Below are 26857 nucleotides of genomic sequence, written 5' to 3' on the forward strand. Positions count from 1 at the left end.
GCAGGTGTGGGACGAGAAGGCCTGGCTTGGCACCTGGCTCGACCACTTGCTGTGCAGCCACAGGCCAGACACTTAACCTTCAGCACCTCGGGGTTGTCATCTGTATAATGGGGATCATCATCCTCCCTCTGCTCACCTTCTGGGGCAGCTGTATGGCCCAGATGCAATATCAGATGTGACAACACTTTTGTAAACTTTAAAGCTCTGGGTGAATGGTTGGGATTATTGTTAATCCTCTTCTGGCAGGGAGCGGCGGTCAGCAGTGCTGTGGCACGTCACCCCCATGTCAGCCACATGCTTCCTGCTCTGTCGTCTGGCCTCTGTGTCCTGTATCTCGGCCTGCCTGTGCAGGACGACACACTCTAAACACTGGAAATGGAGATTCAGCTCCTCTGGCTACATCCCTGGTACTAGGTCCGGAGCTTTTACTGTGCTTGAGATGCCACAGGGCGTTGAGTGTAGGAACCTGCACAGGAGTGTTCACTTCTTCCATCAATCAATATGTATTTACGGAGGACCAGCTAAGTGCCTGGTGCTGGGAACGTGGCAGTGGACAAAACAAGTCCCCACCTTCATACAGCTTGTATTTTGTATGAAGAGACAGATAACACATGGAAATTTTGCGTGTGTGTGTGTGTGTGTGTGTGTGTGTGTAAAACCCTTTGAGGTAGAAAATAAAACAAGTCAAGGTCCAAGGTGGAGGAAAAACAAGCCAATGTGGCGGTGTAGATTAGGCAAGAAAGAGTGTGGTGACTTTAGCCAGGAGACGTGTCACGTGCCTGTAGTCCCAGCTACTCAGGACGCTGAGGCAGGAGGATCGCTTGAGCCTGGAAGTTCGAGGCTGCAGTGAGCTATGATCGCCCCACTGCACTCCAGCCTGCACAAGAAAGCAAGATCCCAACTCTAAAAACAAAAAGGAGAGTGGTGGATTGTCAGGGGTGTCTGGGGCCTATTTTTAAAGTAGAGCCAACAGGCATTACTGATGGATTGGATGTGAGGTCTGAAAAGGCATCAAGAAGAAGCTAGGCCAGGCTCAGCAGCTCACGCCTGTAATCCCAGCAGTTTGGGAGGCCAAGGCAGGTGGATCACTAGAGCTCAGAAGTTTAAGACCAGCCTGGTCAACATAGGGTGACCCTATCTCTAAAAAAAATTTAAAAAGCCAGGCATGGTGTTGCACACCTGTGGTCCCAATACTAAGGAGGCTGAGGTAGGAGGATCATGAGCCCAGGAGGTCAAGCCTGCTCCATTGCACTCCAGCCTGAGTGACAGAGCAAGACCATGTCTCAAAGAAAGAACAAGGCTGGTCGTTGTGGCTCATGCCTGTAATCCCAGCACTTTGGGAGACTGAGGCGGGCAGATCACCCAAGGTCAGGAAGTTGAGACCAGCCTGGCCAACATGGTGAAACTCGTCTCTACTAAAAATACAAAAATTAGCTGGGCGTCATGGCAGGTGCCTGTAATCCCAGCTACTCTGGAGGCTCAGGCAGGAGAATCGCTTAAACCTGGGAAGTGGAGGTTGCAGTGAGCCAAGATCACGCCACTGCACTCCAGCCTGGGCGACAGAGTGAGACTCCGTCTCAAAAAAAAAAAAGAACAGCCAGGCACAGTGGCTCACGCCTGTAATCCCAGCATTTGGGAGGCCAAGGCAGGTGGATCACCTGAGGTCAGGCATTTGAGATCAGACTGGTCAACGTGTCAAAACCCCGTCTCTACTAAAAATACAAAAATTAGCTGGGTGTGGTGGCGGGCGCCTGTAATCCCAGCTACTAGGGAGGCTGAGGTGAGATAATCACTTGAACCCAGGAGGTGGAGGTTGCAATGAGCCAAGATCACGCCACTGCACTCCAGCCTGGGCAACAAGAGTGAAACTCCGTCTCAAATAAATAAGAACAAAAACAAAAATTCCAATTAAAAAGGTTATTGGGCTGAGCACAGTGGCACACACTTGTAATCCCAACACTTTGGGAGGCCAAGTCAGGGGGATCACTTAAGCCCAGGAGTTCAAGACCAGCCTTGGCAACATAGGAAGACCGTATCTCTATTAAAAAAGAAAAACTGTTTTTTAGGAAGCGATTATTTTTTGAGCTGGGAGATAGCACTGCGTGTTAGTTGGCTGGTGAGAATGATCCAGTCAAGATAATCACTCCTCCTTTTATCATGGTTGATCCCTGCTGTCTTATTTGGGTGGCTCACTCGGCGTACAGAGAGGACCACATTAGTGCAAAGAGCATGAACTTTACCCACACACTGAGCTGGGTGACACCCCCACTTCCACCATGTGGAGTTGTGTGACCTCCAGCAAGTTAGGGAACCTGCGTGTGTTTCCTCACCAGCGGAATGGAGTCACAGTCCTTCCCAGGATGGTTGAGCGGATGAACAAGGGAATACTCACAAAGCAACCAGCACGACGCTTAGCCCATGGTAGACGTCAACATTACAGAAGACTACATCAGCCTAATTCTGGTTTTCCAGAAGTTTCCACATCAAGGCAGATGACCTTTACAGTTTCAACTTATGCTAAACAGATACAGGCAGCAGCCTCTTAACTGAACTCACCAAAGGCCAGATGTTTTCAAGGCAGCAGGCCCAAGATAAGTGTATATAATTAGAGTGGGGCGAGTCCTCCCGGAAGCATGGGGTAATGGCAGCCCGGCGGAGATGCGACTGTGATTTTGGTCTGTTTGGTAATGCACATGCAAGGGCGCGCGAGCAATGAGAGGACGACTGCTTGAGAAGAAAGGGAGAGCCTGTAGGAGGGTTGGAGGGGGTGAAAGGCAACTCCTCAAACACAGTAAAGATTCGGATGTGGAAGACGCCGCTGGTCTCTGGTGCCCCAGGCGTCTAGCAGAGCTCTCAGCAGGGGCATCAAGAGACAGATCCTGTACTCAGTGTGGTTATCACAGGAGAGAAGGCAAATGGGACAGCCACATGTGTCACAGAGGCGCCCGGCCCAGGCGAGAGGGTGGAACACAAAAATGTGTCTGCTAACACAGTCTCAAGGTGCTCAGGGACCTCAGGAAGGAGGTAAACGATGTGCTAAGTGCAGTGAATGGAAATATGCCAAGAGTATGATGGGATTGCAGATCAGGACGCTTAGCCGTGCCTGGGCAGGCAGAATCGTTGGGGGTGGCCACACAGCTGGCTGTATTCCTTTCTAGCTGTGCGCCCTGAGGCAAGTAGTCTCCATTCCAAGCTTATAGTTCGGGGAATCTCAGACTCTGAGTTGGAAGGGTGATAAGAACTCCAGAATTTCAAATGATGATTGCAGAGAAGGTGCTAGCTTGCTAAAGACTGAATTAGACCCTCCTAACTGGCAATGAGAGAGGGCGGTGGAAAGGTCTCCGATCTTTCACAGGGAGGGAGGCAAAAGCATTGAATCCTCATAGCAATCGGTCAACGATCAACACATGCCTAGCAAGGCTGGCTCTCGGTCAGGCACTGTTGCAGAGGAAGTGGCAGTGGGTCTTCAGCCACAGGCAGTCTGCCCACTCCCAGAGTGCAAAGGCTGGAAGGGCACACTGTGCGGGGAGTCTTTCTGGAACAGAGCTTTCATTAGCCACAGTTCTGCAGGCGTTTTATGCTTTCAAACAGCATTTCTCACCTATCATCTGATCCTTGTAAACTCCCTCATGCATCAGACAGGGCAAGTGTTATTATCCCTACTTTTCAATGGAGAAACCAGGCCCAGGGAAGCTGAGGATTTGACTAATGTCACATAGTTTTTCAGTGGCAGAGGTAAAGCTAGAACTATAGGCTTCTCGTAGCCTGAGTGAAAGCACAGGGTGGTGCGCCACCCCAGGGCAGTTTCAGTGAGCTCTTAATGGAGGCTGGGCTGGGACCCTGAGTCTTCCTGTTCTCCCCGAATGCCTGGGAGTCACTGGACTGCAAGGGGGGCACCAGGAGTGGTAGGTGTCCTGGGTGGAGAAGCTGTGCCAGGTTAAGGAATGCCACTCCAGAAGCAGAATCTGAATTCCAAAAGGCTTTGGAACAAGAGTGAGGGAAGGCCATCAGGGTAGGAGAGAATATTTTGGTAGAACAGACTCAAAGCCTCAAATAACAAAGAGAAGGGATAAACAGAAGCACTTCAGAGGAAGAGGAGAGCACCGTTCCGGATCACGAAGAGGCTCTGGGAACGCCCAGGATGGAGGAGCATGCAGGCCTCCTGCTGGCTCTGTGGCCCTGTGGACCCGCAGCTCCCTTTCTCTCTTTGGCCCTCAAATTGTCAATGGAGGGGGCCACAGCCCGTGGTCTCTGAGGCGTGTTTCTGACTGGCCTCTGGGCTCCTGACCCAGGTCCCCCTGAAACCAGAATGGCCCCTGGATCTTCCCTACAGAGAGAGCGCCTGCAGATGGCAGGGAAGAGGGGCCAAGGCCCAGGGTGGAGAGAAGGAGGGCTTCACCTTTGGAGGAGCATATGAGGAGCAGCTACCCAGCACCAGGCCCCTGCCCTCCCCAGACATCGCTTACTTTAACGGACCACCACAACTCCATGAAGCAAGCCTCCCATTTAGAGTGAGGACCCTGAGGCGCCACAATCCTTCAGGTCACCCCTGGGGAGCATCTTGTCACTGCCTGCAGCACCTTCAATCTGGACCTGGTGCCTCCCTCAAAAAGGGAGGAGTGTGGGAGAGAGACCACAGGGGCCAGCACCACACAGTTTCAAGCGGAAAGCCCTTCCTGCTGCTTCCTGGCTGGGGGTCTATTACCTCCCTCTGCCATGGTCTCCTTACTGTTAGGAGGCCTGCTGCCTGCAACGGTAGCCTGCATGCTTAAATTAATGCACTGGTCGCAGGGTGCCCATTGTGGCCCCAGTAGGATGGAGGAGGCTCCCCTCGATCCTATTGTCTTGTCACTGTGGCAGAAGAATTTGAGCTCAGGACTTACTTCTCTGCCACTGTCCAAGACCCCATTTGCTTTTTGGGACCCACAGGTCGTCCAGGAAGCAGGTCTGTGTGTGCTCGGATCCACATGGCTCTGACCCTCCCAGCACAGAGAGCCTCAGAGGGTCCCAGTGTGCACCACCACAGGTCAAGCAGTGCCCACCCTTGACCCTCAGATGGCAGACCACTCCCCCATCTCTGGCCAGAGCTGCAGGCCATACCAGAGGCCTACGCCCTGGGCGGGCACACAGGGCTGCCATTGTCTGCTCAGCGCCTGGCACCTTCTCGTTTGCATAGCCACGTGAAGAATGCAAGAGCAGGCTGGGGACTTGTCCCTTCAGAGGCGGGTTGGGGCTGTGGGGGAAGAAGCCAGCAGGGGTCTGCAGCAGGACCCTGCCTTCCCCCAATGCAGTCCAGGAAAGGTGGGTGGGCTGTTGGGGACGGAGGGGGTGGCGGGGGGCTGGCAGGAGTGGAAGCAGGGTTGTGACATTCCTCCTGCACCCATGCCGCAGTGGGGCCCACTTGAACGTGAGGGGATTGCTAATGAGGTGGAAGAGAGTTAAACATTCCCCTACTCCTGAAGACCGAGAGAGACTGCGAGAGAGAAGAGGGAGGTGGGGGTGCTCGGAGCAGGCAGCCTGAACCCCAGGAATGTGCAGAGGCCACTGCTCCGCGCCAGGCTGCTCTAGAGCTGGGGGCCAGGGCCCAGTGTTCCAGTCCCAGCAGGAGCTACTAAGCCAGCCAGCAAGGGGATTAAGGGGCTGAGCAATCCGCCTTCCTTCAGGCTGATGCCAGAAGGTCGGGGCTGTCTCCCCAGCTCCCCACCAGGCCCCTTGCTGGCCGGCAGCCAGCGCTGGCCCAGCCTTGATAGGGCCCCTTTTCTGTCCCCCTCAGATCTCAAAAAGACCCCACAGTACATATTTCCTGGTCTGGCCTCCCTGATTTTTGGCACACACAGCTCCCAGGTACCCATGACTCCTCTTCCCAACACCCCACCACTAGCTCAGCCTCCCCACATCTAGCTTCACAGCCCCTGCCAAAAAGTTATCCTTGACATCTAACTCTAGTTTTACCTGCTGCAAACTGGCATCCCTTTCCCTTCTGTCCTAAAGTCAAAGGGCAGAAAACCCCAAGGGTTAGATCAGCCTTGCAAGAAAAAAGTCCATCCTCCGAGGGCTGGTGTTTGGGTTAGGGAGTATCCGAATTTTAGGACACCCGAATCAGGTTCCTAAAGGGGTTTCCCTGTGGGGAAAGACCCAGAGGGCAGCTGGGTCATTCCTCTCAGCCCCTCCCTTCCCTATCCCTGGGGAACGGGGCGGGGCAGGGACACCACCTGGGCCACGAGCCGGCCCTCCGCCCCCAGGGGCTGGGCATGAGCTTTGCTGGGGACCCTGCTCTGGCTTAGGCGGCTGCTGTGGGCGGGCCCTGGCCTTTTCCAGCCCCTGGGCCTCCCCCTGCATTCTGGAGTCCAGAGCCACTGCCTTTGCTCCAGCCGCTGCCGCCGCACCACCTCTCCTTCTCTGCCTCTGACCCTCCTTCTCCCTGCTCCCCCTGCCCAGCTGCTCCTCCCACCTGGCCATGACCAAAGCCCCTGCTGGGACCCTGGCCCAGCTCTGAGGCCTGGGACCCTCGGTCCTCTCTCCTGGGCCATGGCCAACTCAGGCCTCCAGCTCCTGGGCTACTTCTTGGCCCTGGGTGGCTGGGTGGGCATCATTGCTAGCACAGCCCTGCCGCAGTGGAAGCAGTCTTCCTACGCAGGCGACGCCATCATCACTGCCGTGGGCCTCTATGAAGGGCTCTGGATGTCCTGCGCCTCCCAGAGCACTGGGCAAGTGCAGTGCAAGCTCTACGACTCGCTGCTCGCCCTGGACGGTAGGCCCCAGGCCGGCGGGGTGGGAGATGGGAGGTGGGAACAGCAGGGGGGTCTGGAGCAGGTTTTCCTCACAGTCTGCTGTCTGCGCTGGGCTCCATCCTTCCAGCCCCTGCTCTACAATTCCCCCACTACTGCCCTGTGCCCATTGACAGTCCAGGCCAGCCTGCTGCTCTGTGGGAGGGGAGGGCTCTAGGGTCTGGCAGCTGTGGGTCCAGATTCCCGCTGTCACTATAACTTTGAACCAGTCACCAAACCTCTTCCCACTGTGATGTTCTCATCTCTGAAGGGGAATACTAACACCTGTGGCACTCTGAAACGCTCAGTTAAGACCCTTCATCCACTTCTCCCCACACTCAGTAGACAGACACACACTATATGATGCACACCTGCTCCCTAGTCCTGCTCCCAGGCCTGTGTGCCAGCATATGGGTGCGTGCACACGCATGCAAACACACATGCACACACACACGTGCACATGCATGCACAGACAGGTGTGTCTGCATGCAGTCCCTCTCCTTCTGGGGTGTGGAGTTGAGCCTGACAGGCACCGCCGAAGCTCTAACTCTGGGGTGGAGGTAATCCATCCGCAATCTGCCCAGGAGCCCCCAGGGACAATCTGCTCCCCATGGGAGCTGGAGCAGAGTGGCCTTCAACCAGCCCCATTGTGCCAGTTCAGGCAAGTCAGTTCAGGCAGGTCGTCTAGCCTTGCTGAGGGACCCAGGTCTCCTGAGCACCCCCCAGGGCCCAGGATGGACCCACACACCCATGAAGAGGCAAGCTTTCAGCTGCCATGGGCAGAGGGGAAAGTGACTGTTGTCTGAATGGCTGCTGGGGAGGGGTTGCTGCGGGGCTCAGGCTGAGTTGAGCTGGGCCTCAGATACCCCCAGCTCTTCCATCTACCAAACCTGAGGGGACCCTGGAGCTGCCCTCAGCTGCTTGGGAGGATGGGCCAAGCCCAAGAGGGAGTCCCCAGGCCAGAAAGCAACAGCAGAGTGAATCATACTACCAGAAAAGCCTGCAAGGACGAGTGGAGAACGGCGCTGACAGTGAAGGGGACTTCCACCCCCACACCCTGTCCTCACGCCAGGGCTGTCACTCCTCACTATCCTGCACCTGCCAGAAGGTGGTCTGACCCCCCAGGCCAGCTCCTGCTCAAGCCCCTCTCAAGCTGGGCTCCTTCCACCGACCCCAGGCACCAACCCAACCCCCATCCCCACCAGCCCGACTCAGTGTCACCCCGCTTACCCTAGGTCACATCCAATCAGCGCGGGCCCTGATGGTGGTGGCCGTGCTCCTGGGCTTCGTGGCCATGGTCCTCAGCGTAGTCGGCATGAAGTGCACACGGGTGGGAGACAGCAACCCCATTGCCAAGGGCCGTGTCGCCATCGCAGGGGGAGCCCTCTTCATCCTGGCAGGTGAGTGCCCCTCACTCCTGCACAATCACAGCCATGGCAGGCAGCCCCAGCCCCAGTGGCCTCGGGGGGCCAGAGCAGAGCTGAGCACCCCTCTGCTTTGCCTTTAGGCCTCTGCACTTTGACTGCCGTCTCGTGGTATGCCACCCTGGTGACCCAGGAGTTCTTCAACCCAAGCACACCTGTCAATGCCAGGTGGGTGCCAGGGCTTGGGTCTTTTGCTTCACCTCCTCTGGGGCCACTGACCTTTGTCCACTGAATCACCTGGCAGGGGAAGTGGGGAAAGGATCCAGCTGCTGTCCAAGAAGCTTTAAAGGGGGGCGCCAGGAGGAGTGTGGTGGGGCCCTCCATAGGGGCGGGAGGCCTATGACGGGCACCCAGGTGCAGCAAGGACTCTCTAAGGACCTAAGTGCCCTGGCTCTGGGTTTCAATCCCAGCTTTGGCTGGGTGTGGTGGCTCACGCCTGTAATCCCAGCACTTTGGGAGGCTAAGATGGGTGGATCACCTGAGGTCAGGAGTTCAAGACCAGCCTGGCCAACATGGTGAAACCCTGTCTCTACTAAAAATACAAAAATTATCCGGGCATGGTGGCGGGCGCCTGTAATCTCAGCTACTCGGGAGGCAGAGGCAGGAGAATAGCTCGAACCCGGGAGGCAAAAGTTGCAGTGAGCCAAGACTGCGCCACTGCACTCCAGTCTGGGTGACAGAGTGAGACTCTCTCAAAAAAATCAAATGATCAATCAATCAATCCCAGCTTTGCATGCACTGTGTCACCTGGGCTAGTTACTTAATCTTTCTGTGCCTAGTTTCCTCCTCTGTAAAATGGAGCTAGAACCTGAGCACCAGTTCACACATGGTTGTCAGGATCCAGCAGGATGCAGGTGAGGGTGTGGCACAGTGCCTGGGCCCTGGACAGTGCCCAGCAAGCCTGAGCTGTTTTCATTTCTGCTGGTGGCAGCAGGGCTGAGATGACTTCCTGCAGGAAGCAGCAGTTATCCTGGGCCAAGAAGAAACTTCAGAATAAGGGCGGATCGTGGAGGGCCTTGCAACCAGAGGAAGATTTTGTTCCTTATCTGGGTGGAGGCAGCGGCAGTCCTTCTGGCTGTGATGTGCAGAATGGTGGGGAGGGAGTGACACCAGGAAGGCGGCTGTCCCAAAGGTCTGAGCAGAGGGTTTGGGGCACCAAGTGGGGAGCAGTAGAAAGCAGGCTTGGCCGGGCACGGTGGCTCACGCCTGTAATCCCAGCACTTTAGGAGGCTGAGGTGAGTGGATCACAAGGTCAGGAGATCGAGACCATCCTGGCTAGCACGGTGAAACCCCGTTTCTACGAAAAGTACAAAAAAAAAAAAATTAGCTGGGCGTGGTGGGTGGCGCCTGTAGTTCCAGCTACTCAGGAGGCTGAGGCAGGAGAATGGTGTGAACCCAGGAGGCAGAGCTTGCAGTGAGCCGAGATTGCACCACTGCACTCCAGCCTGGACGACAGAGTGAGACTTTATCTCAAAAAAAAAAAAAAAAAAAAAAAAAAAAGGAAAAGAAAGCATGCTGATATTCAGGAGATAACCAGGACTTGTAAGGCTGTGGGCATGGGAACTGAAGGGGATGCTCTGCAAAGGGCCTGGGCCCACCCTGGCTCCTCCCTCACTTCTCAGCCCAGCCAGGAGCAGAGAATGGGACAGTCTCAACCCTAGACATCCCAATGGGCTTTGGGCCTTGGGGTGGAGAGAGGATAAGAAAAGATGCCTGGGCTGTTGCAATCGGGAGGGATGCCTGGAGGAGGCAGAGGTGTTGAGAGGGGAGGGGAGGGAGGAGATCTCAGGTACAAGGTTTGTTCCCTGGGCGGCAGCTACAGCTGCAGCCACAAAGTCTGCCAAGCAAGGTCCAGCTCAGGCATGTCAGGATAGGACTCGGCCCCCGATGCCTTCAACAGTCCCCGATGCCACTCGGGCTGCCAGGCCCTGTGCTGGGTCCTGGGGACACTGATGGCTCTGTCTGCCCTCAAGGGGCTTCCCAGGGAGCCAGACAAGCAAGGGGCTGAGGCCTCCTGGAGAAAGCATGGCAGTGGAGTCGGCGCAAGGGGCGGGGTGAACACAGAGAATGTCAAGGAAAGACCCCACGAGGAGGTGGCATCTGAACTGGGCTCTGAAGTCAGAGAAGGAACTGGGGAGGCACAGGAGTGGTGGGCTGGGGGGCTTGGTGCCCCAGCTGGGGGTACCTTGTGCAAAGGCACCAAGGCAGTGAGAACCAGGAGCAGGGCTGGCCTGGCCAGCAGGGCCTGGGTGTGGAGAGCCCAGAGTGCCAGCTGGAAGGGTCTGGCCTTCTCCAGAGGGCAGCGGGAGCAGTCCTGGCTGGGAGTTTGGTGGGCCAGAATGTGACTGGGAAAATACACGGCAGGGATCGGCCCACTCCTCCCGTGCAGACCTCTCAGACCCTCCCATGCCCCCTCCTCTGGCCAGATCAGGAAATGAGCCCAAGGTTGCTCAGAGCAGGAGCTGGAGGCCAAGCCTCTAGCCTTCACGCCCACCCTGGGCCGGGTGACCCTGTGTGGTGTTGATATTCTGGGCTGGGGGGAGGGAGAAAGGAAGAGCATTCACCTCAGTTTATCTGGAGATATGGAAGAGATTGTGAGGCTCCAGCCTCCAGCTCTGTACACTCTGCCCTTCCTCTGCCAGGGCAGGGATTGGGAACAACCTGAGACAGCAGCCACACCTGATGCCATCTCCCTACCCCTTGCAGGTATGAATTTGGCCCAGCCCTGTTCGTGGGCTGGGCCTCAGCTGGCCTGGCCGTGCTGGGCGGCTCCTTCCTCTGCTGCACGTGCCCGGAGCCAGAGAGACCCAACAGCAGCCCGCAGCCCTATCGGCCTGGACCCTCTGCTGCTGCCCGAGAGTACGTCTAAGCTCCGCCTGCCCTGGCCAGCCCCCCGCCCAGTGGCCCCCTCGCCCAGCATCCAGCCAGCCTCGCAGCACCCTGGGCAGGGCCACTGGGGTATAGGATGGGCACAGGTGCTCTGAGCAGCTTGTCCTCAACACAAGCACCCACCCTGCAATCTGAGACCCAGATCCTCAGAGAGAGACCAGAGGCAGGACCCAGCCCCCAGGCACACACACAGATGCAGGTCCAGGCACGGTCCTGTCTGCACAGCCTGGTGGGCACCAGCATGCATCCCTGGAGACAGGCCCTCAGGCACCAGCCCGGCTGTTTACTCACTGAAGAGCCGCGTGGGTGTCTGCTATGTGCTGGGCCCTGGAGATACAGCAGTGGCCAAGACATACCTTAGTACCCAGGTCCTTGGGGTGAGCAGAAACCTTCACCCTCCCCAGTCCCATGGGCTCCTCACAGCAACCCCACAAGGGCAGTGCCGGGATGCTGAACGTTCACACGAGGACAGGGAGGGTCTGAGTTTAGGTCTCAGGTTCTTCCAGTGCGCCCAGGGCTGGGGGCCACCTACACAGATGGCGAGGTCGGACCACGGCGCCCCAGCCTCCGGGAATGGGCCCCAGGCAGGGCTGCTGTGAGGGCCAAGGTCTGACCGCGCTGGCCAGTACCCATGTCCGGGCCTGAATGCACAGCCCCTGCCCCCGACCCCACAGCTCACTCCACTAACCAGCTCTCTCTCTTTTGACTTTCAGACCAGTTGTTAAATTGCCCGCCTCCGCCAAGGGCCCCCTGGGTGTGTAATGTCCAGTCCCCAGCCAGGCTCTGTCCCCTGCCATACCTAGACTGTGTGTTTCATATTTTTTTGGAAAGAGAAGTGAACATCCAGCCCCAATCATGGTGTCATTCGGTCTGTCCTCAGCGTGGCTTGGACGGGGCCTGGGTCAGAGTGGTCAGTGCTGACCCCTGGGGCTCTAGGGCAGAAAGATGAGGAGACAGAGGTCCAGGGTGGGTTACACAGCACATCCAAGGCTGAGCAGGGAATAATTTGGGGCTCCTACCCTCTGTCTAGGGACCCCCCTCCCAAGCCTGGCCTTGGCCTTGGCACAAGGTCCTCCTTGATGGGAGACCCCACCCACTCCTGGAGGCTGCCCCTGAGGCCTGGCCCAGCTCTGGGAGCAGGCCTCAGGGTCAGGAAGCCCCTGGTATGGAAAGAGGCCCCAAAGTGGTAAACCCTGCCCCTGTTACTGTGCTCCAGGGACCTCCTAAGGGAAGGGACAGTTCCTGGAAGGCCCTCGAGCTGGAGGCTGGGGATCAGAGATAGGTGAGGGGACACAGTGTAGGAGCTCGCCATGTAGAAAAGGGAATGTGGGGAGGGCGTTAGGAGCCTGCAGGCATTAGGACGGTCCTGAGCAAGGTCTGCAGCCCCCAGCTCTGCTCACCCTGAATCCTGCCCCTTGTTTCCACACCTACCATTCCTCCTGTCCTGATCCCCAGCATCCAGCTGAGGTCCAAGGTCTTTGCCCTAGAATCAGAGTGGGGAAGGGACAGCCTGAGGCTACTCAGAGACCGTGGCTGGAGCTGCCTGCTGCACCCCGCAATGCGGTCAGAGTTAGAAGGGCTTTTGGTGTTGAAGTCCAGGTACCATCCCCCCTTAGTATAGAGGAGGAAGGGCCTGAGAGGAATGTAGGGAAACCAGCCCAGATCAGTCCCAAGGCCAGAGTCCTTTGTCCTACATCTCCCTGAACCAGAGTGTGCCGGCCCTGCCCCTCATGCTCAGACCCCTCCCACCCCGAAGCCTCTCCCGGGACTCCGAGTCTCCCTGGCCACTGCATAGCAGGCTTCTGGTGAAAGCGTCCATCATAGAATCTCCCCTTCCCTGCCATGCACCTGCCTTGGCCAGCTCCATTCTGGCCTCCTCCATCACCTGCCTTGTGACCACATCTCCCACCACGTCCCCAGATCTCAAGAACGCAGCTCAGCTTCTCCTTCAAGCTTGACTCTGAGAGGGAAAGTGACGGAAACCAAGTCAGATGAGATGACTGCCTTGTACACTGCAGTCAAGGGCAGGGGCGGGAGGAATGACACAAATGGCAGGGAGCTGCTGGGGGACTGACCCCTCGGCGCCTGCCCTAGCTGGTGCTGCACATCCACCGGGGCACCACAGGGACGTGTCCAGCCTCTGGTCAGAGGGTGTGGCCATCTGACCCTAAATAGGTTCCCCAGAGTCCTGCGCCTCTAATCATGAATGAGAACTGCAAGAGTTTCTCCTCTGGGTGCCTGAAGCTATAGTGCAATGGTTCCCAACCCTGCGTGCACATTTGAATCACCTGGGGGCACGATGCCCAGGCTCCAACCCCAGACACTCTTACTTCATTGGTCCGGGTGGACCTGGCATCAGAGGTCATGTAGCTCCTCAGGGGACTGTAGTGTGTGGTCAGCACTGAGGGCTCCTCTATGAGGCCTCAAGCCAGGTGACTCTGTGAGGTCTGCAGAGGGAGAAAAGAACCCACAAGAAAAGAGGTGGAGGTCAGGCATGGTGGCTCACCCTTGTAATCCCAGCACTTTAGGAGGCCGAGGTGGGTAGATACCTGAGGTCAGGAGTTCGAGACCAGCCCGGCCAACATGGTGAAACCCCGTCTCTATTAAAAATACAAAAATTAGCTGGCTGTGGTGGTGGGCACCTGTAATCCCAGCTACTCGGGAGGCTGAGGCAGGAGAATCGCTTGAACTCAGGAGGTGGAGGTTGCAGTGAGCCAAGATCGTGCCACTGCACACCATCCTGGATGATAGAGCAAGACTCCATCTCAAAAAAAAAAAAAAAAAAAAAAAAACCAGAAAAGAGGTGGGTAGCCGGGCATGGCAGCTCACGCCTGTAATCCCAACACTTTGGGAGGCTGAGGTGGGTGGATCACAAGGTCAGGAGTTCGAGACCAGCCTGGCCAACATGGTGAAACCCTGTCTCTATTTAAAAAAAAAATACAAAAATTAGCCGGTTGTGGTGGTGGGCACCTGTAATCCCAGCTACTCGGGAGGCTGAGGCAGGAGAATTGCTTGAACTCAGGAGGTGGAAGCTGCAGTGAGCCGAGATCGTGCCACTGCACTCCAGCATGGGCAACAGAGCAAGACTCCATCTCAAAAAAGAAAGAAAGAAAAGAAAAGAAGTGGGGAGAGGAAGCCCCACTCACTCCTGCCTTTCCCGATACCAGGCTGCTCTGTGACATGCCCACATCTTTCCAATCAATTCCCCTTTTGGCTGAAATAACGTTGAGTTTGAATCCTGTCCCACACAGCCAGAAGAGCCCTACCTAACAGGATTTGGAACCTGGAAACTCAGCACAGCCTTGCGGAATCCTGTTATATGGTGCCAAGGTCTGGCCGCGCTGACCAGTACCCGTGTCTGGGCCTGAATGCACAGCCCCTGCCCCCGACCCTACAGCTCACTCCACTAACCAGCTCTCTCTCTTTTGACTTTCAGACCAGTTGTTAAATTGCCCGCCTCCACCAAGGGCCCCCTGGGTGTGTAATGTCCAGTCCCTGTAATGTCCAGCAGGGATGGGATCATCCTCCTATTCTAGGCTGGGTGTTGGGCAATCCTTACTATTTGGTCACGAAGTAGCTGGCCAGGAAACCACACATCATTCTCTCTTGAGCTTCAGGGTCCAATGGAGAATGCCGGGTTACAGTGTGCTGGCTACTTCTTGTGGGTTTCAGGGACAGGCTGCAAGAGAGACAAAATACATGCAAGTGGCGGGGGGCGGCGGGAGCGCTGGGGGGGTGCCTGACGGCAGAGTGGGAACAAGCTTCAGTCCGTTCCTTTGTTAGAGGAAGCCCTTTCTGCCTATAGCCAGGGATTGGAGACGCAGAGGGTCAGAGAACCACAGGTCTCGCTGAATTGAACAACCAGTTAATACACTGATTTAAAATGTAGTGAGATCCTGGCAATGAGAAGATATCTGGGAAAAAACTAGAGGAATTTGAAGCTAAAAGACTTTGAGATGCCTGGTCCCACAGGCTTCTCCTGAAGCAAACCTACTCCGATATCTACAACAAGGCCACCTGGGCTGCCAACCGGAGGCAGAGCCGATAATCCAGGCTTCGTGTCCAGGTTGTTGTTTACTGTCCTAGCCTTAAGGCTAAAGGACTGGGGAGAGATCCAGGAAGGTAGGGTTCAGACTCAAAAGGCATGATTCTAAAGCTTTTGCCTTATTCTAAACCATTGTGTATTAGTAAACAGAGTCGTCCGTCCCCCGCCTCCACCCTGGAAGGAAATTGGCAAGCCATAAAATATGATTGTAGGAGGAATACACCAATGTACTCAGCCCCAGGGCCAAGGAGCACAGCAACAGAAGATGTTCAGCAAAAAGGAGTGAACCTGAGCCCCTGGAGGGGCTGACCAGGAAAATCAGCTATTGTTTGGGAAGAGGCTCAAAAATCGTGCAGCTGAGAATACAGCGTATGGACTGACTGTTAGATTATCAAGGAGTTACTGTTAATTTTGTGTTACAAATATTGTTAGTTTTGTGTGATAATGATACTTTTTGTTTGTTTCTTATTATTCTTATCTGGTAGGGGTGCATGCTGAAATGATATAATGGTTGCATTTGCTTTCAAATAACAAAGAAAAAGTTCAGAGGCAGCGAAAGTTATAAAATAAGATGGGTGAATCCCAGTGGTACTTAGGGGTTCTCCTTGTGTATGTTTGTAAATTACAAAAAAATAAAAGCTTAAAAATACCTCGAAGGTTTGCTGGTTGTATCATATAATCTTCCTGACCAGGGGAGTAAGGATGATGGACGCTCCAGAGATTTGCTACTCAAAGCACAGCCCTCAGATGGCAGCAACGCATCACCTGGAAACATTAGAAATGCAGATTTGCAGGCCCCGCCCCAGACCCCGTGACTCAGATGTGGCGTTTTAACAAGATCTCCAGGTGATTCAGACACACAGTGAAGTTTGAGAAACACTGATGAAGCTGGTGAGAGCTGTGTGGTGCTTCTCCTTTTTGAGGGGAGAATTTCAATTGACCTTATCCTGTTTTCCTCCATCATTTGCATATTAGGTATATTGAAAACGGTTCATTTTGATTTTTGTCTACAGCTGGCAAATTATGAGGAGCTACAACTAAGCATGATCCAGGCCAGGTGTGGTGGCTCACACCTGTAATCCCAGCACTTTGGAAGGCCGAGGTAGGAGGACTGTTTGAGGCCAGAAGTTTGAGACTAGCCTGGACAGCAACCCTGTTTCAATTATTTAAAATTTTAAAACATTTATTGAAAAAACAAAAAGTTAGCCAGGTATGGTGGTGTGCACCTGTAATGCCAGCACTTTGGGAGGCTGAGGTGGGCGGATCACCTGAGGTCAGGAGTTCGAGACCAGCCTGGCCAACGTAGTGAAACCTCGTCTCTAGTGAAAATACAAAAATTAGCCAGGCTTGTTGGCGGGTGGCTGTATTCCCAGCTGCTCGGAAGGCTGAGGCGGGAGAATTGTTCGAACCCGGGAGGCGGAGGTTGCAGTGAGCTGCGATCTCGCCACTGCACTCCAGCCTAGGCGACAGAGCGAGACTCTGTCTCAAAAAAAAAAAAAAAAAAAAAAAAAAATAGATACAGGCAAAATTTCAAATGAAGACAGGCAACACCCAAAGTAGTACTTTCCAATTTTTTCTTCTCATCAAACGTAAAAATATATTTTGTTCAACTTATGAGAATACTGCAGGCAGTTTCATTCTGGCCAACCCTCCTGTTGAAAACAACTAAAAATGGGTGAAGTGTAAAAAATTCTTCAATGCATCAAAAGGATCCTATGGAATCACCAAGTCAAAGCCTAAAGAGCCTTTCCTCTCCCTCTCAGCCACATGGTGGCCCACGAGGTCACCGCAATGCTGAGGAGTGGTTGGCTGGCATGGCTGGAGATTAGTTACATATAAGCGGATTAAACAAATATGTAAATATCCTGAAGAAAGTGGGAGCCAGGCTTACAAAGATGGAAAGGGGGAAAATTAGAGTAAATTCTGTGGTGTTGGATTCAAACTGGGGGTATCTGGATGAACTTGTGTTTTTTAACATATGTAGATACATATTGAAATAAATACAGGTGTGTGTGTGCACACGTGTGATGCATATATTTATGAGCTTTACCCCCTAGGAAGGCCTAGCAGTCATGATACCCCAGTAGCAATGGGCACACCTAAGCCATTAAGCCATATCTCGTTTTCTGAATACCATTGTCCACTAAAAGTGACCAGGCTCCAAGGAAAAATGACTGATTTCAGAACTGGAGTAGAGAAAGTACGAAAGAAACTTGGAGCATCTTGGTATTCCAGAAGCAAAAAGTGCTCAGTGAATGATGATGATGTGTCTAAGGGATCCAGAAGCTGGATTAAAGGTGGTCCCACTTGCTTTATCTGGGACAATTTGAGCATCAAAATAAATAATAATGAATAATGGGTTTCAACTCACTGGATACAAATAAGAATCTACTAGTCCTTACCAATTTGAGTAAGTGGGGGAAAATAAAAAGTTCTATCTTATAGTAAAATGACTATATGAATAACTTATTAACAAATAAGTAAAAATCATGACTTTATAGTGATGAAACATAGCAGACTTTTTTTTTTTTTTTTTTTTTGAGATGGAGTTTCGCTCTTGTTGCCCAGTCTGGAGAGTGCAATTGTGTGATCTCAGCTCACCGCAACCTCCGCCTCCCAGGTGCAAGCAATTTTCCTGCCTCAGACTCCCAAGCAGCTAGGATTACAGGCATGCGCCACCACGCCCAGCTAATTTCATATTTTTAGTAGAGACAGAGTTTCTCCACGTTGGTCAGGCTGGTCTCGAACTCCTGACCTCAGGTGATCCACCCACCTCAGCCTCCCAAAGTCCTGGGATTACAGGTGTGAGCCACCACACCTGGCCAAGACATATCTTAATCAAGTGATAAGAGTTACCACCAGGAATGGGACAAATTGAAATGGATGCCCCTTGCTGGAGTGCATGGAGAAAAACACAGCACAACATTATTTGCATGATATTCCTGCTATAGGTGCATAACCTGAATGAATCATGAAGAGACAGAAAAACACAATTGGGACTGTTTTATAAAATCACTGACCTGTACCCTTCAAAACTGTCAAAGCTAAGAAACACAAGGAAAGACTGAGGATATATTACAACAAAATGCAATGAGTGATCCTGGATTGGATTCTAGACCTATAATGGACATGTTGGGATGACCAGTGAAACTGGAATTGTATCTGTGGCTTAGACAGTAGTATCACAGCAAAGTTAATGTCCTGAGCTTGACAGTTACCCTGTGGTTTTGTAGAACACTGTCTTTGTTTTTTTTAAGGAAATACAAGTGGATAAAGAGGCATCAGAAAAAAAAATATACAGAGATGCGCAAGAAGAGTTATATGAAATATTTGCAGTATAATACTAATTGAACAATCAAAGTGAAGGACGTATGGGAATTCTTTCAACTGTTCTGGCAACTTTTCTCTGTTTGAAATTATTTCAAGATTAAAAGTAAAGGCCGGGCATGGTGGCTCAGGCCCGTAATCCCAGCATGTTGGGAGGCCGAGGTGGGTGGGTCACCTGAGGTCAGTAGTCCGAGACCAGCCTGGGCAACATGGTGAAACCCCGTCTCTACTAAAAATACAAAATTAGCTGGGCATGGTGGCGCATGCCTGTAATTCCAGCTACTTGGGAGGCCGAGGCAGGAGAATTGCTTGAACCCGGGAGATGGAGGTTGCAGTGAGCCGAGATTGCGCCACTCCATTCCAGCCTGGGCAACAAGAGCGAAACTCAGTCTCAAAGAAAAAAAAAGGATTAAAAGTTAAAAAATGTCTTAGGAAAGTTAGAGAAGCTTTCTTCTCAGGAGACATTTAAAAATCTAAGCACACTTAAATATCTCCTAGAATGGGGAAAGAAGGGAAAGCCCTGGCTCACCTACAGTGGGGAATCTATCAGATCCTCCAGACGTTAAATTTAGACACCAAATGTTATACCCTTAAAGGTAAGGCAGGCCAGGCACAGTGGCTCACGTCTGTAATCTCAGCACTTTGGGAGGCCAAGGCGGTCGGATCACCTGAGGTCAGGAGTTCGAAACCAGCCTGACATACATGGAGAAACCCCATCTTTACTAAAAATACAAAATTAGCCAGGCATGGTGGCACATACCTGTAATCCCAGCTACTCGGGAGGCTGAGGCAGGAGAATCACTTGAACCCAGGAGGCGGAGGTTGCGGTGAGCTGAAACGGTGCCATTGCACTCCAGCCTGGGCAACAAAAGCGAAACTCATCTCAAAAAAAAAAAAAGGTAAGGCGGAGTTACTCTCGCCTCACACTCACCCCAGAGCAGAGGTAGGGAAAGTCCCTGACAAGTTGTAGCCATAAGCCAATTTGCTTGTGGAGGTGAAGCCCAAATTCACATCACCTGAGTGGCTCCAAAAAGTTAAGTTATTCAAAATTTTGAAAAATTGTTTGTGGGTTGGTGAAGTCCCTGGGTGCTCAACAGAAGCAAATGCAGGCTGGGCATGGTGGCTCATGCCTGTAAGCCCCGCATTTTGGGAGACTGAAGCAGGAGGATCACTTGAGGCCAGGAGTTTGAGACCAGCCTGGACAACATAGAGAGACCCCATATCTAAAAAAAAAAAAAAGAAGAAGCGAGAAAAAAAGTAGCCAGGAGTGCTGGTACATGCCTGTAGTCCCAGCTACTTGGGAGGCTGAGGTCAGAGGATCACTTTAGCTCAGGAGTTCAAGGCTGCAATGAGATATGATTGTCACTACACTCCAGCCTGGGTGACAGAGCGAGACCCTGTCTTTTTTTTTCCTTCTTCTACATTTTTTTTTTTTTTTTTTGAGACAAGGTCTTTCCCTGTTGCTCAGGCTAGAGCGCAGTGGTGTGATTCTGGCTCAGTGCAGCCTCGACCTCCCAGGCTCAAGCCATCATCCCATCTTAGCCTCCCAAACAGCTGGGACTAAAAGTACACGCCACCATGCCTGGCTAATTTTTAATATTTTTTTGAGCCTAGGATTATATTATTTTCCTTTAGTAATATTTTATTTTCTTTGGTGAGGTGCCTAAGGGCGCCAGCAATCCAGGATCACTTTTATCTAAGTTCAGGACTAAAGATTTCTGGGTCTTCAGTCAGGTTGCAATCCACATGAGTGTCAGCTTAAGTTACTACTATGGCACATTCATTCAGGGTCCCCAACTCAAAGCATTGGGTAGTCTATAAAGGTTACCAGACTGTATCTAGATGTTTTCTTCTGTCACTGTACGATTGCCTCTCCCAGATAAGCAAACACTTACGCTTCCAAATCAACACTCAGTCTCTCAGTTGCCTCCAAGAGATTAGCAAATAATTCGAGGGCAAAAGCAACCCTGAACATCAGACTTACTTTCCTACATTACCATGTTCTCCTGGACCCAAGCCTGGAAATCTCTCAGGATTTTTGTATATTTTGCATCTAGAAAGATTTTTTTTAAGTATTCTGTATAGTTTTCTTAGCTGTCTTCAGCAGAAGAGCTGCTCCATTACCAAAAGTGGAAGTCAAGAGTAATCTTTTCAAAGCGCCGTCATGTAATTTCAGGATACATTTCAAAATTCTTGCACAAGTAGAACATTATTGTTTATTATTTTCTCTTCTGTGACACGATTGTTCATTGCAATACAAATTAACAGAAGAATTACTAGATATTAAAGTATCACAAAATTGGTTTAAAATTGTATCAACTTATTGCTTGAGAGTTTTAAAAGTAAATATGTATTTCAAAAATTATATAATGAGCACATGAAGCCTGTTTTAAGCAATGTTTACAAAAATGGGAAAGTGATATGCAAATAACAAATTCTCCTTAAATGGCCTTTATTATCATTTTAAGATGGAGCCTCGCTCTATTGCCCGGGCTGCAGTATAGTGGCATGATCTCAGCTCATTGCAACATCCACCTCCTGGGTTCGAGCCACTCTCCTGTCTCAGCCTCCTGAGTAGCTGGCATTACAAGTGCACGCCACTATGCCTGGCTAATTTTTGTATTTTTAGTAGAGATGAGGTTTCACTATGTTGGCCAGGCTGGTCTCAAACTCCTGACCTCAGGTGATCTGCCTGCCTTGGCCTCCCAAAGTGCTGGGATTATAGGTATGAGCCACTGTGCCCGGCCTTCCTAGGCGTAAGTAATCCTCCCACTTCAGCCTCCCAAGTAGTTGGGACTACAGGCATGTGCAACCACGCCTGGCTAATTTTTTTATTTTTTGTAGCAATAGGGTCTCACTGTGTTTCCCAGGCTGATCTCAAACTCCTAAGCTTAAGCAATCCTCCTGCCTCTGACTCCCAAAGTGCTGGGATTGCAGGGGTGAAATATGTGCGTGGCTTCGCCAAGTATTTTCAATTTCCCTTGTGACTTATTTAATCCATTGGTTCTTATTAAACAATACACTCATATTGTTTAATTTCTACAAATTTGTAATTTTTCTAGTTTTCCTTCTATTATTTCTTTCTAACTTCATACTTTGTGGCCAGAGAAGATACTTGATATGATAGCTATCATTTTAAATCTATTGAAACTTAAGTTTTAGCCTAACCTATGATCTATCCTGAATAACATCCCATGTGCACCCGAGAAGAATGTGTATTTCACTGTCATTGTGTAGACTGTTTGGAACGTATGTTAGATCTAGTTGGTTTATTATGTTGTTCAAGTCCTCTATTTTCTTTTTCTTTTTCTTTTTTTTTTTGAGATGGAGTCTCGCTCTGTCGCCCAGGCAGGAGTGCAGTGGCGCAATCTCGGCTCATTGCAAGCTCCGCCTCCCGAGTTCACGCCATTCTCCTGCCTCAGCCTCTCCGAGTAGCTGGGACTACAGGTGCCCGCCACCACGCCCGGCTAATTTTTTGTATTTTTAGTAGAGGCGGGGTTTCACCGTGGTCTCGATCTCCTGACCTCGTGATCCGCCCACCTCGGCCTCCCAAAGTGCTGGGATTACAAGCGTGAGCCACCATGCCCGGCTGAAGTCCTCTATTTTCTTACTTCTCTTCTCTCTAGTTCTATTCATTACTGCAAGTGGAAAATTGAAGACTATCATTCTAGAAGTGTTTCTCCCTTCAACTCTGTCAATTTTTGCTTCATATATTTTGATGATTTGTTATTAGGTAACTAAATGTTCATAATTGTTATATATTTTGCTATATTAAGTGTTTTGTTAATATATACATATATAGTGTCCTCCTTTGTCTCTCAGAACTTTTTTTGATGTTAAGTCTATTTGATCTTAAATGAATATAGTATAGCCATCCTTGCTTTCTTTTGGTTATTATTTTCATGGGTATTTTTTTTCTTTTTTCTTTCTTTTTTTTTTGAGACAGTCTCACTCTGTTGCCCAGGCTGGAGTGCAATGATGCAATCTCAGCTCACTGCAACCTCCACCTCCTGGGTTCAAATGATTCTCCTGCCTCAGCCTCCCGAGTAGCTGGGATTACAGGCATCCACCACCACGCCCGGCTAATTTTTGTATTTTTAGTAGAGATGGGGTTTTGCCATGTAAGCCAGGCTGGTCTTAAACTCCTGACCTCAGTTGATCTGCCTGCCTCAGCCTCCCAAAGTGCTGGGATTATAGGCGTGAGCCACTACGCCCCACCTGGTTACTATTTTCATGAAATATCTTTTTTCATCCTTTCACTATTTTGTTTTGTTTAGAGGCTGGGTCTCACTATGTTGCCCGGGCTGTATTTGAAAGCCTGGGCTCAAGTGATCCTCCTGCCTCAACCTCCCAAGTAGCTGGAATTACAGGCAAATGCCACTGTGCCCAGCCTTCCTTTCACTTTCAACCTATTTTTTAAACACCCCCGCCCCCTGCTTTCTCTCCAACATTTTTTTTTTTTTTTTTTTGAGATAGAGTCTCGCTCTGTCGCCCAGGCTGGAGTGCAGTGGCGCAATCTCGGCTCACTGCAAGCTCCGCCTCCCGGGTTCACGCCATTCTCCTGCCTCAGCCTTCTGAGTAGCTGGGACTACAGGCGCCTGCCACCACGCCCGGCTAATTTTTTGTATTTTTAGTAGAGACGGGGTTTCACCATGGTCTCGATCTCTTGACCTCGTGATCCGCCCACCTCGGCCTCCCAAAGTGCTGGGATTACAAGCGTGAGCCACCGCGCCCAGCCTCTCTCCAACATTTTTTATTTTTTTGAGACAGAGTCAGTCTTGCAGTATTGCCTGGGGTTAGAGTGCAGTGGCACAATCACAGCTCACTGCAGTCTCGACCTCCCAGGCACAAGTGATCCTACCACCTAAGCCTCCTGGGTAACTGGAAACACAGGCATGTGCCACCATGCCCAGCTAATTTTTAAAAATTTGTTGTAGGGCCAGGATCTTGCTATGTTGCCAGGCTGGTCTCGAACTGTCTCAGCTGGCCTCCCAAACGGTTGGGATTATAGGAATGAGCCACCGTGCCCAGCCAGCGTTGTTGATTGACAGTTCTGTTTTCCCTTTTTAGCACTTTAATTATATCAGCTCAGTACCTTCTGGCATCCAAAGTTTCTGGTGAGAAATCTGCTATAATTCTTATTGAGGGTTTCTTATATGTGACAAGTCACTTCTTTCTTGCTGCTTTCAGGTTGTCTTCAGTTTTTGACAGTTGGATTATAAAGTGTCTCACTATGGGTCTCTGAGTTCGTTCTACTTTAAGCTCATTGAGATTCTTGGTTTTTTTTTTTCTTTTTTGAGACGGAGTCTGCACTGTCGCCCAGGCTGGAGTGCAGTGGCGTGATCTCGGCTCACTACAACCTCTGCCTCCCGGGTTCATGCCATTCTCCTGCCTCAGCGTCCCGAGTCCTGCCTGGGACTACAGGCGTCTGCCACCATGCCCAGCTATTTTTTTGTTGTTGTTGTTGTATTTTTAGTAGAGACGGGGTTTCACCGTGTTAGCCAGGATGGTCTCGATCGCCTGACCTTGCGATCCACCCACCTCGGCCTTCCAAAGTGTTGGGATTACAGGCGTGAGCCACCACGCTTGGCTTTTTTTTTTTGAGATGGAGTCTCGCTCTGTTTTCCAGGCTGGAGTGCAGTGGTGCAATCTCGGCTCGCTGCGACCTCCACCTCCTGGGTTCAAGCGATTCTCCTGCCTCAGCCTCCCAAGTAGCTGGGACTACAGGTGCCTGCCATCACACCTGGCTAATTTTTGTATTTTTGGTAGAGACGGGGTTTCACCATGCTGGCCAGGCTGGTCTCAAACTCCTGACCTCAAGTGATCTGCCTTCCTCAGCCTCCCAAATTGCTGGGATTACAGGTGTGAGCCACCATGCCCAGCCCTCACCTTCCTACTTTTTAAATGATGCTTTTTATGATAGTCTGGGTCCTCCAAACAGTAGACCCCCTAGTGGGATTAAATCTGTAAGAATTTTATTAGGGAAGTATTTGTGAGAGAAAATGGAGAGGCAGCTGGGAGAGCCATCCCACAGTGATGCAAGCCTGGCCCAGGATGCTGGGTGGAAGCATCCTAGATCACCACATAGTCTAAGGAAAGCTTGGCATGAGCATCAGGGGAGACCTTGAGGCAAAGTCAGCTGTCAGTCCCATGTCTCCCAGGAAAAGGCCTGTTTTAGAATCCCTGCCACACTCAGCCATCAGCTTGGGAGCATTTGGTAAGCAGAGCCTCAGGGCAAATAAGGTGGTAAATTTTAGAGCAAAGCAACTTGGGCCCTTGGTTAATTACATTCCCTGTAGTTGGAGGTCTACAAACCACTTTCTTGTGGCAACTACACTTTTACAGTTTACAATTTTTATACCTATTATCTCAGTTTATCCTTACATTATTCCTGTAATAACAACACAAAACTTATTTTTTTGAGACAGAGTTTTGCCTTGTTGCCCAGGCTGGAGTACAGTGGTGCAATCATGGTTCACTGCAGCCTTGACTTCCCAGGCTCAAGCCATCCTCCCGCTTCAGCCTCCCAAGTAGCTGGGACTACAGGCATGTGCCATTATGCCCGGCAAAAAATTTTTTTGTTTTCTTCTTTTTGAGATGGAGTCTCGCTCTGTCGCCCAGGCTGGAGTGCAGTGGCATGATCTCAGCTCACCTCACCGCAACCTTCGCCTCCCGGGTTCAAGTGATTCTCCTACCTCAGCCTCCTGAGTAGCTGGGATTACAGGCACACGCCACTTGTATTTTTAGTAGAGACGGGGTTTCTCCATGTTGATCAAGCCAGTCTCGAACTCCTGACCTCATGAACCACCAGCCTTGGCCTCCCAAAGTGCTGGGATTACAGGTGTGAGCCACTATACCCAGCCAAAAAAAAATTTTTTTAAGAGATTGGGTCTCACTATGTTGCTCAGGCTGATCTGAAACTCCTGGGCTCAAATGATCCTCCTGTCTCGGCCTCTCAAAGTGCTGAGATTACAGGCATGAGCCACTGTACCCGGCCAGCCAAGACTTATTGAGCACTAACAAAATGTGATTTCATTGATTCTTGTTTCATCCTCACAACTTTAGGAAGTGAGTACTATTTATACCTCTTTTTTTTTTTTAAATTAGGTGTTTAATTTTCTCTCATGTCCTGGAGTCTGGAGGCAAGTGACTTCTGGTATTGGCAAAACAGGTGATCAGACTTAAGATAAAGGACTTAAGATGAAGTTTCATTGGCAGGACTAGAACTCAGGTTTTCTTACTCCGAGTTGCTTTCCAAGTTTCTCTTATGTGAGGACACCGTGAGAAGGTGGTGAAGGTGGCTTTCTGCAATCCATGTCAGAAGAGGACCCTCACCGGAACCAAATCTACTGTTACCTTGACCTGGACTTGCCAGTCTCCAGAACCGTGAGAAATAAATATCTACTGCTTAAGCCACTTAGTCTCTGGTATTTTGTTACAGCAGCCCAAGCAGGCTAAGACATGGTTCCACAGTCCCTTTCTAGCAGCAGCCCTCGTTTCCTTCATTCAGCTGCCAAGCCTCTTCATGGTTATCCATAATTTATTAATTTCAACACACATATTAAGCTTTTGTTCTGTGCTCTTTTAGCCCCATTATAGATGCTGGGATATAGCAGCAATGAACAAAACAGACAGAAATCCCTACCCTTATGTAGCTTAACTCCTATTAGAGGAAGATAGTAAGCAAGCAAGTTAATGTAGCCAGCAGATGACATGCACCATGGAGGAAAATCAGGAAGGCCAGGAATTGCGGGCTGGCCATGGGAAGGGGTGGCCATCTTAAACAGGTAGGCAGGGGAGGCCCTGCTGATCAAAGACCTAAAGAACTGAGGGAGAAAGCCACTAACTTATCCGGTAGAACATTCTTCCAGTCAGAAAGGAACAGCAGGTGTGAATGCCTTGAGGTGGGAGAGTGCCAGGAAGAGGAAGCCTGTGAGGTTGGGTGGAGTAAACCAGGGGAGAGAGTAGATGGCATGGGGCAGGTGGGGGCACATTGTGGAGGCTCCTGGAGGATGCTGGCTTCTGCTCAAAAGTGAGACTGGAAGCCTCTGAAGGATTTTGAGCAGGAGTGTCTCGAGGCCTGACACACGTGTTAGGGTAGGAAGATGGTAGCAGGGAGGCTACCACAGCCTGGACCCAAGTGGTCAGAGGTAAGTGGTCAGATTCTAGCTGTTTCAAAGTCAGAATCCATGGAATTTGCAGACTCATTGGACGCAGAGTGTGAGGGAAAGTGAGAAGTCAAGGATGACTGAGGGTTTTGGCATGCACCTGTAAGAATGGACCAGCCGTTGTGGAGATGCGGAAGGCTGCGGGAGCAGCAGGTGCACTGTAGCTGCCCTATGCACCCCTCGCCTGCTGCAGTCTGAGGGTCACCTCCACATTCCACTGCTCTCACCAGTCATCTC

At 51.4% G+C, this 26857-nt stretch overlaps 1 protein-coding gene and 1 long non-coding RNA gene across 3 annotated transcripts; one reads left to right on the forward strand and one right to left on the reverse strand.

Moving 5' to 3' along the window:
* The first annotated feature begins 6054 nt into the window (after window positions 1-6054).
* CLDN19 (claudin 19) lies at window positions 6055-13845 on the forward strand. Of its 2 annotated transcripts, XM_055254873.2 has the most exons (5): window positions 6055-6751; window positions 8003-8167; window positions 8275-8359; window positions 10898-11050; window positions 11794-13125. In XM_055254873.2, exons 1-5 carry the CDS (start codon window positions 6529-6531, stop codon window positions 11840-11842), a joined length of 675 nt encoding a protein of 224 aa, XP_055110848.1. In that variant the 5' UTR covers window positions 6055-6528; the 3' UTR covers window positions 11843-13125. The 2 variants fall into 2 exon arrangements, with proteins under 2 accessions (XP_055110848.1, XP_055110849.1); XM_055254874.2 differs by lacking the exon at window positions 8275-8359 and having other exon boundaries at window positions 10898-13845.
* LOC134734586 (uncharacterized) lies at window positions 13463-15918 on the reverse strand. Its single transcript, XR_010117708.1, has 3 exons — window positions 15776-15918; window positions 14640-14759; window positions 13463-13527 (listed from the first exon to the last, which is right to left on the reverse strand). It is a non-coding gene; the product is annotated as an uncharacterized lncRNA (long non-coding RNA).
* Window positions 15919-26857: the final 10939 nt, after the last annotated feature.

Source organism: Symphalangus syndactylus, chromosome 12, assembly GCF_028878055.3.
Source record: "Symphalangus syndactylus isolate Jambi chromosome 12, NHGRI_mSymSyn1-v2.1_pri, whole genome shotgun sequence".
In the NCBI taxonomy this organism is placed as follows: Eukaryota; Metazoa; Chordata; class Mammalia; order Primates; family Hylobatidae; genus Symphalangus; species Symphalangus syndactylus.